Below are 13,137 nucleotides of genomic sequence, written 5' to 3'. Positions count from 1 at the left end.
AGTCATGATCTCACGGTCCATGAGTTCGAGCCCCGTGTCAGGCTCTGTGCTGACAGCTCAGAGCCTGGAGCCTGTTTCGGATTCTGTGTCTCCCTCTCTCTGACCCTCCCCTGTTCATGCTCTGTCTCTCCCTGTCTCAAAAATAAATAAAACGTTAAAAAAAAATTAAAAAAAAAAAAAACCTCGAGTGGAGAATAAGGATAAAGGCAAATCAGAGGAATGGCAGGCAGGAAGGTGGTTATGAAAATAAGATGGTTAGGGGCACCTGGGTGGCTCAGTCAGTTAAAGCATCTGACTTTGGCTCAGGTCATGATCTCGAGGTTCATGAGTTCAAGCCCCATATCGGGCTCTGTGCTGACAGCTCAGAACCTGAAGCCTGCTTCAGATTCTGTGACTCCCTCTCTCTCTGCCCTTCCCTGGCTTGCACACCCTCTCTCTCTCCCTCACTCTCTCTCTCGCTCTCAAAAGTAAATAAACATTAAAAATTAAAAAAAAAAAAGATGGTTAGCTATTGATTTTTTTAACAACCAAAATTCTCTACATATTCTCTGAGATTTATAGAGGTAAAGCAGTCTGTGTTTGACCTATTCCTCCTCTTTTCATTTTATTATGACCAAAAAACTTTTTTTTTTAATGTTTATTCTTGAGACAGAGAGAGACAGAGCATGAATGGGGGAGGGGCAGAGAGAGAGGGAGACACAGAATCCGAAGCAGGCTCCAGGCTCTGACCTGTCAGCACAGAGCCCGACGCAGGGCTCGAACTCACAGACCGTGAGATCATGACCTGAGCCGAAGTCGGACGCTTAACCGGCTGAGCCACCCAGGCGCCCCCCAAAAAACTTTTTAAGTATAGTTGATAATGTAACATTAGTTGCAGGCGTACAGCACAGTGATTCAATCTCTCTGTGTTATGCTATGTTCACCACAAGATGCTGCCATCTGTCATATGATGCTATATAATACCATTGACTATATTCCCTATTCTGTACCTTTTATTCCTATGACTTATTCATTCTATAACTGGAAGCCTGTATCTCCCACTCCCCTTCACCCGTTTTGTCCATCCCCACCTCTCCCCTCTGGCAACCACCAGTTTGTTCTCTTTACTTATAGGCCTGATTCTGCTTTTTCTTTATTCATTTGTCTTATTTTTTAGATTCTACATATAAGTGAAATCATATGGTATTTGTCTTTCTTTGACTTATTTCACTTAGCATAACATCCTCTAGATCAATCCATGTTGTCACAAGTGGCAAAATCTCATCCCTTTTTTATGGCTGTATAAGATTCCATAAAATGGCCATTTTTATCTGGTACTATATACAGTTCTTTAAAGAAATGTGATTTCACAGAAAATACAATCAAATCTGTGATACTCTGCAGATGTTCTGTAATAAAAGTATTACATCACATGATTTTCTTCACTTAATGACTACCTTCTATTAAAGAACACAGTTGTTAAAGTAGACTTAGACTTTGTAAAATGAACCTATTTACATGTGTACTTTTTCACATATTTAAACATGATTCTACCACTAAGAGTTGAGAAGAGCCAATTTCCGTATCAACAATGTAACTTGCTGCTGGTATTTACCAAAAACAAAAGTTCACATTTTGTTTAAACATGGTAAATTATACATGTAGCTTTCTCTCAAATTTCCTTGCAATCCCCACTAAATGAAAAAATATTTTAATTCACCAAAAAAGAAAAGGAGCTAACAACAAGAAAGAGCAACAAAATCTTATCTGACAACAACTCCCAAAAGAGAACAGGAAAAAAAAAAAAAATGACTAAGATGTCATGAAAACTAACACAAAAATATTTCTTAAAACTGAAGGACATAAGCCCTTGCTACCTCCATCCTCAGAAATCACCATTCTCCTCATCCACTCCACTCCAGTCACAACAGCTTCTTGGCTTTTCCTTGAGCAGGCCAAGTATGCTATGCTATTTAATCTGCCCGAAATGCTTGTCCCCCAGATAGCCACAAGGATCTCACTTGTTTCCTTTCAGTCTGTGCTAAAAATGTTTCCTTGTCCTTGAGACCATCCCCGATCATCTTACATTTCAAAAGTTAACCTCACTCCTGTCTTCTTTTACCAGCTCAGTTATTGCCATAATCACCATATGTAAAATTTACTTGTTTTCCCAATAGAGCCTAGTCTTTGTTTTCACCATTATTATGTGCCCCAAAGCTTAGATCACAGAGTTGGTATTCAATAAATACGTGTTATTACTTAAAATAACCTAAAGTTGTGACACAACTATATCAAAAGAAAGGGTGAAGAAAGAAGTGTGAATTTCTTTTCCATAAGAAGATAACTGGCACAGCAAGGCTCAAACATTCTGACTTGTGAACCCCTTTAGACTCTTAAAAATAATTGAGAATCTCCCAAAACTTTAAATTCTAGGTTATATTTAATACAATATTAGAAAAAAAATTAATGCTTAAAAATTTATTTTTTAAAAACAGCAATAGTAAGTCTATTACATGCTAATATTAAGTAACATCTTATCTCTTCAAAAAAGTTAAAGAGTAGTACTATTACACATTTGTGCTAATCTCTTTAATGTCTGACTTAATAGAAGAAACTTGGATTCTTAAATCTGCTTCTGTATCCTATCTAATAAGAAATCCAGTTTTTGGGCGCCTGGGTGGCTCAGTCGGCTGAGCGTCTGACTTCAGCTCAGGTCATGATCTCATGGTCCATGAGTATGAGCCCCGCGTTGGGCTCTGTGCTGACAGCTCAGAGCCTGAAGCCTGCTTTGGATTCTGTGTCTCCCTCTCTCTGCCCCTCCCCCACTCACCCTCCTCTCTGTCTCTCTATCTCTCTCTCAAAAATAAATATAAACAGGGGCGCCTGGGTGGCGCAGTCGGTTAAGCGTCCGACTTCAGCCAGGTCACGATCTCGCGGTCCGTGAGTTCGAGCCCCGCGTCAGGCTCTGGACTGATGGCTCAGAGCCTGGAGCCTGTTTCCGATTCTGTGTCTCCCTCTCTCTCTGCCCCTCGCCCGTTCATGCTCTGTCTCTCTCTGTCCCAAAAATAAATAAACGTTGAAAAAAAAATTAAAAAAAAAAATAAAAAAAAATAAATAAATATAAACATAAAAAAAAAAAAAAAAGAAACCCAGCTTCACACAAATATGTACTTAAAAGAGAAGAATATCTTGGGGCACCTGGGTGGCTCAGTAGGTTAACCATCTGACTCTTGATTTTGGCTCGGGTCATGATCTAGAAATTCGTGGGTTTGAGCCCCACATCAGGCTCCACAGCTAGCAGCACAGAGCTTGCTTAGGATTCTCTCTCTCTGCCTCTCTCTCTGCCCCCCACCACCCTGCTCGCACTCTTTCAAAATAAATAAACTTAAAAAAAAAAAAAAAGAGTATCTTTAATAACTTTGTCAGATAAGTGTATACACTATTCTTTGATATTAACCCAAAACAAAACTTAGTAATTGTAATTTTGTAAAGGTTACTTGTAATGCTGAATCTGATAACTTATCAATGAAACTTCTTATCATTTCATTAAATATCTATTGATTTATCTTGCACTTAAATAGATCTTTCACACATACATGATTTTGTAATATCATGCACAGGTCATTAGAAAAGTTGGTCCACAAAGTTATGCATATCTTCCAAACACTGACACATTTCATTATATAATAGTCATTTTACACACATTTTGTTAATATCACCATCAATTTCATCAAAAAGGTCCTAAGAAGCTGCCAAACTCATAGTGGCAGATATGCATTCCAAAATTCTAATTTTTGCTTGAAAGCCTTAATTTTATCTTGGCAATAATTTCTGTCAGTTGTTTTCCCTCACTTCATTTATTTTTGAGAAAACATACACAAATACCCAAGTTTAAGTAACTACAGTTTTCATTCTTTCAAGTAAAAATACAGTTCCATTAAAAAAAAGCAACTAAGTTTGCTAGTTCATCCTGCAACTCAATCAATCACACAAGTACTTTTCTTCAAGACAAGCATAATTTGGGATGAAGCAAAAGTGCCTTACAACATTCTCATTTTATCACATGAAATATTAAAAAGAAAAAAAATATTAAAAAGACATGTACTCAAGGGTCAAGATTAATAAAACAGGTTTTACTGCTTTATAAAGAACTTTGTTAAAAGAAACTGGTTTTATTTTTGTTTTTTTCATGGTTTTCATTCTTAATTTTTTTTTTTTAACGTTTATTTATTTTTTTGGGACAGAGAGAGACAGAGCATGAACGGGGGAGGGGCAGAGAGAGAGGGAGACACAGAATCAGAAACAGGCTCCAGGCTCTGAGCCATCAGCCCAGAGCCCGACGCGGGGCTCGAACTCACGGACCGCGAGATCGTGACCTAGCTGAAGTCGGACGCTCAACCGACTGCGCCACCCAGGCGCCCCTGGTTTTCATTCTTAAATGAAACTGGCTTTGTAAATGTGTAGTAATGAAAAATATGATGACTATTAGTACAGTTTTAGCCACGGTCTTAATATGCACTGCAGGGCCAGCAGTTTTGCCCATCACTGTTTGTACTATCACTGCAAATGCCAACATAGTTAAGTAGTGAAGAAGAACTTACTATTATCAAATAGTTTCATTCAACCCAGTCAATTTGCTGAAACACTTGCAGACCTCCCCACAAGAGGCCATACTGCTGTGCTGTATACATATAAAATAGTAAGAGGAGATAGATCTTCAGGGAAAAGAAGAGGGATGGCAAGAAAATTTATTTTTCTGTGTATACCCTTCATATCTTATGAATTTGGTACCCTGTGTATTGCTTTTATCTTTAAAACTTAAATATATTTTTTAAAAGACAACAAAATCACTGACATCAAAAGTAACTAAGCAGATATGTAAGCATACTATAAGAAATATGATAGTAATACCAGAAAAAAAAACAAAAAAACAAAAAACCTCTTAGGAGTTCGACTTCAGCTTGAGTAATGATCTCACAGTTTTGTGGATTTGGACCCGCTGTGCTGACAGCTCAGAGCCTGGCGCCTGCTTTGGATTCTGTGTCTTCCTCTCTCTGCCCCTCCCCCACTCACGCTCTGACTCTCTCTCAAAAATAAACAAACATTAAAAAATTTTTTAAACCATGTACATATATTAATTGCCTCAAAAATTAACTGGTTAAAAACCATTCAAATTATTGTCTGGTATCTTGGTGGCTGCTCCTGCTTGGGTCCATCCCTCACCTAAGGCAGGAAGATGGTGGCTGCAAAGAAGACAAAAAAAGTCACTGGAGTCAATTACCTCTAGTCTCCAACTACTTACGAAAAGTGGAAGTATGTACTGGGGTACAAGCAGCTGAACATGATCGGACATGGCAAAGCAAAACTGATGATCCTCGCCAACAAGTGCCCAGCCTTGAGGAAATCTGAAATAGATTATTACACCATGTTTGGCCAAAACTGGTGTCTATCACTAGAGTGGCAATAACATTGAACTGGGCACAGCATGTGGGAAATACTACAAAGTATGCACACTGGCTATCATTGACCCAGGTGATTCTGGTATCATTAGAAGCATGCCAGAACAGACTGGTGAACAGCAAATCACACAAAATTTTCCTTAAATAAAACTGGCCAGAGCTTGTTTTAAAAAACAAAAAAGCCCAAAATACTGTCTGGAAAAATACTTACAAATCAGGGTTAAAAAATAAATAAATAAAGCAAATACCCACACACAGGTGAGAAAATGGCTGTGAGACATACCTTGTAACAATATCCAGAAAAATGTCCATGTATTTCCACTCATATTTGAAACATCAGTCTATATTATAATTAAAAATCTCACTTAAAAAGCTAGTTAAGGGGCGCCTGGGTGGCTCAGTCGGTTCAGCGTCTGACTTCGGTCATGATCTCGTGGTCTGAGTTTGAGCCCCACGTTGGGGCTAACAGTTCAGAGTCTGGTGCCTGCTTCAGATTCTGTGTCTCCCTCTCTCTCTGCCCCTCCCCGGCTCATGCTCTGTCTCTCTCTCTGTCAAAAATAAATAAACATTAAAAAAAATAATTATAAATAAATAAATAAAATAAAAGGCTAGTTAAAAAGCAACAATTTCCTTCAGACTAGAATGTCTGATGACTTAGTTAAAAACAATGAGGTATGCACACCTTGTCATTTTTAATTTTTTTTTTTTAAAGCCTTATTTATTCTTCAAGAGAGAGGATGAGCAGGGAAGAGGCAGAGAGAGGGAGACACAGAATCCGAAGCAGGCCCGAGGAAGCTGTCAGCACAGAGCCCGACACAGGGCTCGAACCCACGAACTGCAAGATCATGACCTGAGCCAAAGTCGGACGCCCAACCAACTGACCCACCCAGGCACCCCTACACCTTGTCATTTTTAACAGTTAAGTGATTAAACCCTCAACATATGAAATGTAACACAAAGTAAAATAATATTTTATTTTTTCTATTTCATTTGATCATAATTAAGATCAAATCAGAACTTATTTATTTTTAAAAATAGAAAAATAGGGGCGCCTGGGTGGCGCAGTCAGTTAAGCGTCCGACTTCAGCCAGGTCACAATCTCGCGGTCCGGGAGTTCGAGCCCCGCGTCAGGCTCTGGGCTGATGGCTCAGAGCCTGGAGCCTGTTTCCGATTCTGTGTCTCCCTCTCTCTCTGCCCCTCCCCCGTTCATGCTCGGTCTCTCTCTCTCCTAAAAATAAACATTGAAAAAAAAATTTTTAATAAAAAAAATAAATAAAAAATAGAAAAATAATACAGTGTTTTATGGCAAATATAATAAATTACTACATTTATTTACTTCATAAATAAAATCTTGATAGAAATATAAACCCACTATCAACATCTAAGTTTAGGTTTCTCAGAGGATGTCCTGATCCAGGAAATAAGAGATTATTTCTATATATAAACAGAAAACTCAAGGATGCCTGGCTGGCTCAATGGGTTGAGTGACTTCAGCTCGGGTCATGATCTTGTGGTCTGTGAGTTCGAGCCCTGCATCAGGCTCTATGCTGACAGCTCAGAACCTGGAGCCTGCTTTGGATTCTGTGTCTCCCTCTCTCTCTGCCACTCCCCCACTCATGCTCTGTTTCTCTCTCTCTCTCAAAAATAAATAAATGTTAAAAAAAAAAATTAAACAGAAAACTCAAAAGCAAATTGGACTCCTCACTAAAAGGAACCAGGGCTCCTTAAAGATTCCAAGACTGAGACAGGAAAGATATAAGATGAGCTTGAATTTCTTGTTGTGCCAGAGAGAAAGGAAATACAGTATTCATAAAAAATTATGTATGTCAAAAAACACAGGAGCCAGGGTGGAGAGGCTCTCACTGGACAAACGTGGGATAATCTGAGCATCAAAATAAGTAAAGGCAGTAATGGATTTATAATCCATTGAATAAAACACGAAGTAGATAGGTTCATATTGATAATAGATAAAAGAGTGCTTCTTCCATACAACAGCCTATTGATTAGAGATGGTAGAGTTTGAAATAAGCATTCTGCAACCATCAAAGTAAAGATCAACAGAGGCAAGAATCATCAATGGATGTTTACATAATGTCATTATCATCCCTAACAAAATTAACATAATTCCTTAATATCTAATATCCTTGATATATGATATCCATTCACATTCATATTTCCCCCAAAGTGTTCCAAAAAGGACTTCCTACAATTGATTTGAGTGAGGATTTAAACAAGGTCAACACATTACATTTGGTTGCTACACATAAAATATTTTTAACATCGTCTGTCAGCAATTATGGAAAAGCCTAACACACAAACCAAACAACTTACACTTGTAGATTCTCCAGAATCAAACACAATCCAATGCCTTTGCTGTGCCCTTTATCTGCAAGATTCCTCAAAATTATCAGTATGGCTGATTCTTTTTAGTAAATGATCACAACTCATCACCTCTAAAAAGAAGTTAGGCCCTCCCTAACCACTCAATCCACAGTACAGCTCCACTTCCACTCATTCTTCATTACATGGTCTTATTTTCTTCATGGCACTCACCACTACCTCAAACTATTCTGTTTATTATGTTTCCCACAGTAGAATGACAACTCCCTGAAGGCAAAGTGCCTTCCTCACTGGAGACCAAAAACAATACTGAGAACATGAGACATTCAATAAATACATACTGAGTAATTAAGTAATAACTCAGTACCCTTATTTAAAATGTAAGCTCAATTTAGTATTTGTTTTTAAACATCTGTAGCTCACTCCACATGTAATGATATGAATTGAATACCTGTAGAAACCTGGGTCAGCTGTTACCAAGAATCGGTGGGATCAGGAGAGAAAGAACAGAGGTGTAAGGCATTCAAACGCAATTCTGGACTTTAACTGAACGATTACAGGTTTCTGAAAGAAAAACTATTCAGGATGATTTAAAGAGCATTACCAGAAACAGAACAAATTTCATCTCTTAGTATCATATGAGAGCTATTAAATCATATATAATATCTACAACGGGAGAGAAGTATTATCTAGAACAACAAACATGGCTGCCTCCTGGGTTTTTTTCTTTTTTTTTTTTTCTCACCTAATATAAACATGAAGGAATTTAACTCTCAGTATAGCACTTCTTTCTAGGAATTGAATCATAATGAATACACCAATAAGTACCAAAAACACCTAACTAAAAATATGAATCATTAAATTGGGACCTAGAGAAACCTAGAAAGCCATCCCACACTTCTCATTTAACAATTGAAAGAGATCAGAAGCCAAGGATGGTTATCAATAAAGTCACCTATCTAATGAATAGCAAGCAAAGCTAGATCTAAAATCCAGATCTCCTATCTCCAGCCTTATACTCTTTCATAAGATAATGTCACCCATAGAATGCTAATGTCAAGTTACTAACATACTTTAATTACTATCATTTTTAATGTTGTCACTTTTTTTCTTCCTATTGAAGTCCTAGCTCACAGAGGGAAAAGTTAAAACAAGACACATATAACTATGCTCTAAGTAAATAAAGCATGTTACAGAAACCACTCTTTGGCAAAATAATAAAATGTCTAAAAAATTTAATTGGCATGACTCAAGAGTTTTTAATCCCACTTTAAATTTTAAAATGAAAATAACGGGGCACCTGCCTGGCTCAGTTGGTGGAGCATGGGACTCTTTACCTGGGTGTTCTAAGTTCGAGCCCCACACTGGGTGTAGCAATTACTTAAAAAATAAGTAAAGAGCCACATATATAAGATCCATCATCCCTGTGAACAACGAAAGAGTCTCCACTCCTCCCAGTTTTTCTTAAAATATTGTTCAGACGAATTCACAAACATCGTCACCAGCTTTTAGAATACTACTCTGAATCTTAGATGGCAAACAAATGAGCAGGGGAAAAATGTCATGTGTCCAAGGTTAATGAGAAGAAATGGACAAAAGTAAAATAATTCAAGGCTTTAAAAAAAATTAAGGATTGTTTTCAGAGTAAGAGGGCCTCTTTCTCATCCCGTTTTATCTCACAAACACAACCAAAGACTACTGTTTAGTATGAAAAGCAACAGTTTATATTGACATGAAAATATTTACTAAAAAACATATAGTAACAAACCATCAAAATGTAGATCTTCACCATAATAAAGCTGAGTAAAAATAGTATTACAGAACTTCCACGTAATATCGAAATCACATTCTAACGTTTGAAAGCAAACACACACACACACACACACACACACACACACACACACACACACACACAATGGGAAAGCAAATGGGACCTCAGCTTATATTTTCCCCAGGCTGTTCTTTTCGACTGAAGAGGTCCCTAATACAAGAAAATTAAACATAAAAATACCAAGTAAAATAAAGTTTGTATTAAGTCGGGCTCAAAAGCTCAAACAACTATAAAATGAAGTCTATGTCAGCTGGCACCTGACCACTCCAGAGAGTTCTAAATTCATACTGCACATAAATCAAGAAACAGGAAAGCACACAATACAATGGAGTCACCTCACAGTACGAACATGAACAAATTAAATGAATACCCTATATACTTCCTGGTATTTTTAAGCACTAAAACTTGGGACTTGCGTTAAGAAGTATCTGTAAAGATCTATTATAGCCTATTTAAAAGCTATGGTGACAAACCTCTATTTCTACAGTACAGAACAGATATTTCCACTACAGCCTTGCCACTGCCTCTGACAAATTACCTAAGGACAATAATAAAATATACAGCTTCTTTTCTAATGACCAAACCAACTCTACACAAAAATCTGACGCGTCTGTATTTCTGCTGTTCCGCGGACGTTTCCTTGATCACATAAGACGGCAACTCCCTAACCGTCAGGGCTGACTTAGCGCCCTCCAACACCCCCGGTGCGGGTTACCTTCATCACTCCATTGTCAAATCGTACTCCCACGCCTCAGTCCTCAGTCCCCTTCCTAGACTCTAGGGAGAGTCCAAAGAGGAAAAGAAATCCCCTCACCCACACTCCCTTACTGTGGGGTGTGGGTGTGTCTGTAGACGAATGCTTTGCTCAAACACAATTAATTCTCCTGCGAAGACCCAGACCCTAAGTCACTATGGAGCCAGCAGTAACCGGCCGGTCGCCGACCCCAGCCTTCCGCGGCCGCAGCCCTTCCTCTTTCTCCCCTCCAGGCCGGCCCCTCCCCCGTTGCGCGCACGCGCGGCCTCCAATCGATCCCCTCCCCCCTAGCCCCCTCACCTTAATCATTAGCTACCCTTTTCCCAGAGTCCGGGAATCACTGGCCCAGGAAGGAAGACAGCAGATGGAACAGGGGAAGAGGATGCGTCGAGAGCCAGTGATCTGGGCTTTCAAATCTCGGCCTAATAGGCCCCTATAGTCAAGAGCTGCGTCTGTCACCGCCACCAAACCGTACGAGCGGCAGCGCCTGGTTCGGCCCAGTTCACCCGGCCTGGGTTCAGAACGCCTGATTTGATCCCACGAGAACTCCTTCCCTGAAGCTGCGGGCGTTTCTGTGCTGCGCAAACCGAACACCTCGCCACCGTCGCCGCCACTGCTGCTGTTCTCCTGCCGCCGCCGCTGCCGCCGCCTAACCAATCCCTCCTCTACCGAGCGAGCACGACACTCAGAGTCTTTACGACAGTTCGGAAAGTGAGGGAGCAGTAGTCTTCACGCCTCCATTAATATCTGTTTCTGCGCTTGCTCAGATTCATGTTTCTCAATGTCCCGCCCCCTCTTCCTCAGCCCTCCCCCTTTGTACTTGCTTTACGAAGTCTGTTAGCGAAGCCTAACGATTTCATGAAGCTCGTTATTTTATTTTCCTTGGTGATTGTATTCTACATTTAAGCAAAATACTATTTATTGGCTAATTTTTTTCGTAACTGAAAAGTACAATTAACCACAGAATTATTGACTACATTTACAGTACATTTAAACGAAAACACGGTTTACTGTCACACACACAAAATGATACCCAAATCATACTCGCTAATGACATAAAGATCATAGCACCCCGATCTTAGGGTGAATTTGCTTCCAGAATCACATCAAAAGTGGTAACATATCCTGGGAACTGACTGTACAGTCACCTACGCCTTCTTAATTATTTTATGAAAATCAGTAGATAGCAATTGCTTCATTACGTGCATTAGAAGGATGTACGGAAGGAGAATATAGGCTTTAGAATCAGACAGACTTCCTTTCAAATCCTGATGATGCCAATTAACAGCATTCGTATTCATTATACCTTTATAAATCTTTCCAAAAAAAGAAAAGAAAAGAAAGAAAACGTTAGTTACACTTCAATTTAAAAAGAAAATAAAAGGGCATCTTAAGCAAAAAATAAAATAAAATTGTTTCTTTACAAAAAGAACATTATTTACCTCAAAGGGTTCTTGTGAGATTAAATAAGACAGTTCATATAATGTTGTGAACATTATTTACCAATTAAGTGTTCAATAAACATTAATTCCCTCCCTTTGTTATCAACCTATCTTTCTCAATATGTTTTCTTTTGTTCACTTGTGTTCTCCATACTGTTGTGTGAAGAAAATATATTAAAATAATAATAATAGTGGCACCTGGGTGACTCAGTCAGTTAAGTACCCGACTTCAGATCAGGTCATGATCTCAAGGTCCCTGGGTTCCAGCCCCACATCGGACTCTCTGTGCAAAGAACCCACTTCAGATCCTCTCTCTCTCTCTCTCTCTCTCTGCCCCTCCACTCATGCTCTCTCCGTCTCTCAAAAATAAATATTTTAAAAAAGAAAAAAAGAAAAGAAAAGATCACAGGTTTTGTGGGAAAACTGGAAAAGCATTGGAGTAGGAATTTTCCTCAGTCCTCCTATTTTCTTGCTCTAAACATAAAATTCTACCTGGACTATCTTATCTACTGCCATGATTTCAATTGTTATTGACTCATGACTTCTCAAAATCATGTACTTCCAGAACGATATTTCCAGACCTAACCTTTTTTTCAAGCTCTTGACCTGTGCTCTTCAAGGAAGTAGACACTGGCCCCATGTAGCTATTGAGCACTTGAAATGTGGTGAGTATGAATTGAAAAGCACATTAAGTGAAAAGTATACATCCAATTCAAAGATACAATACAAAAAAATTGTAAAAATCTCAATAATTTTAATATTCAACACACGTTGAAATAATATCTTGGTTAGATTGGGGTAAATCAGTGTTTCTCAAGCAGGGATGATTTTGTCATCCCCTCCCTGCCCCCCCGGGGATATTTAGCAATATCTGGAGACATTTTTGGTGTTCACAACTTGGGGGAAGGATGGCTACTGACCTCTACTAACAAGAGGCCAGGGATGCTGCTAAACGTCTTACAATACACAGGACAACCCTCCACAACAAAGAATTTTCTGGCCAAAAATGTCAATAGTACAGTTGAGAAATCCTGGGGCTAAATAAAATATACCACTAAAGTTCATTTCACCTGTTTCTTTTACTTTTTAAATATAACTACTATAAAATTTAAAATTACATCTGTAGCTCACATTATACTTCTGTTGGACAGTGTGGGCTGATCTAGACCCGTATGGCTGTTTTACTGGATATGTAATTTCCACTTTAATGTCCCACAGGTATCCCTAACACATTGTGTTCAAAATAAATAAAAATAAATAAATGTAGGTATACTGCATTTACACTATAACATGGAAGGAACAGGGTGGTGTAGTAGTGCTCTGAGAACACAA

At 38.7% G+C, this 13,137-nt stretch overlaps 1 protein-coding gene across 5 annotated transcripts in view; it reads right to left on the bottom strand.

Moving 5' to 3' along the window:
- RNF111 (ring finger protein 111) overlaps positions 1-11,039 on the bottom strand; it is a 99,691-nt gene extending 88,652 nt beyond the window's left edge. For 2 of the 5 annotated variants that reach the window (XM_040492832.1, XM_040492833.1), the window contains exon 1: positions 5,282-5,358. In XM_040492832.1, the coding sequence (XP_040348766.1) occupies positions 5,282-5,322 (41 nt within the window). In that variant the 5' untranslated portion in view covers positions 5,323-5,358. Of the gene's footprint in view, positions 1-5,281; positions 5,385-8,229; positions 8,343-10,663 lie in introns of those variants that run through there. The other 3 variants (XM_040492836.1, XM_040492831.1, XM_040492835.1) reach the window with 3 other exon arrangements.
- Positions 11,040-13,137: the final 2,098 nt, after the last annotated feature.

This window comes from Herpailurus yagouaroundi, unplaced genomic scaffold, assembly GCF_014898765.1.
Source record: "Herpailurus yagouaroundi ecotype Mexico unplaced genomic scaffold, PumYag 184, whole genome shotgun sequence".
Taxonomy (NCBI): Eukaryota; Metazoa; Chordata; class Mammalia; order Carnivora; family Felidae; genus Herpailurus; species Herpailurus yagouaroundi.
Note: the sequence above shows the minus strand (reverse complement) of the source record. Positions and strands in the feature narration are given on the sequence as shown.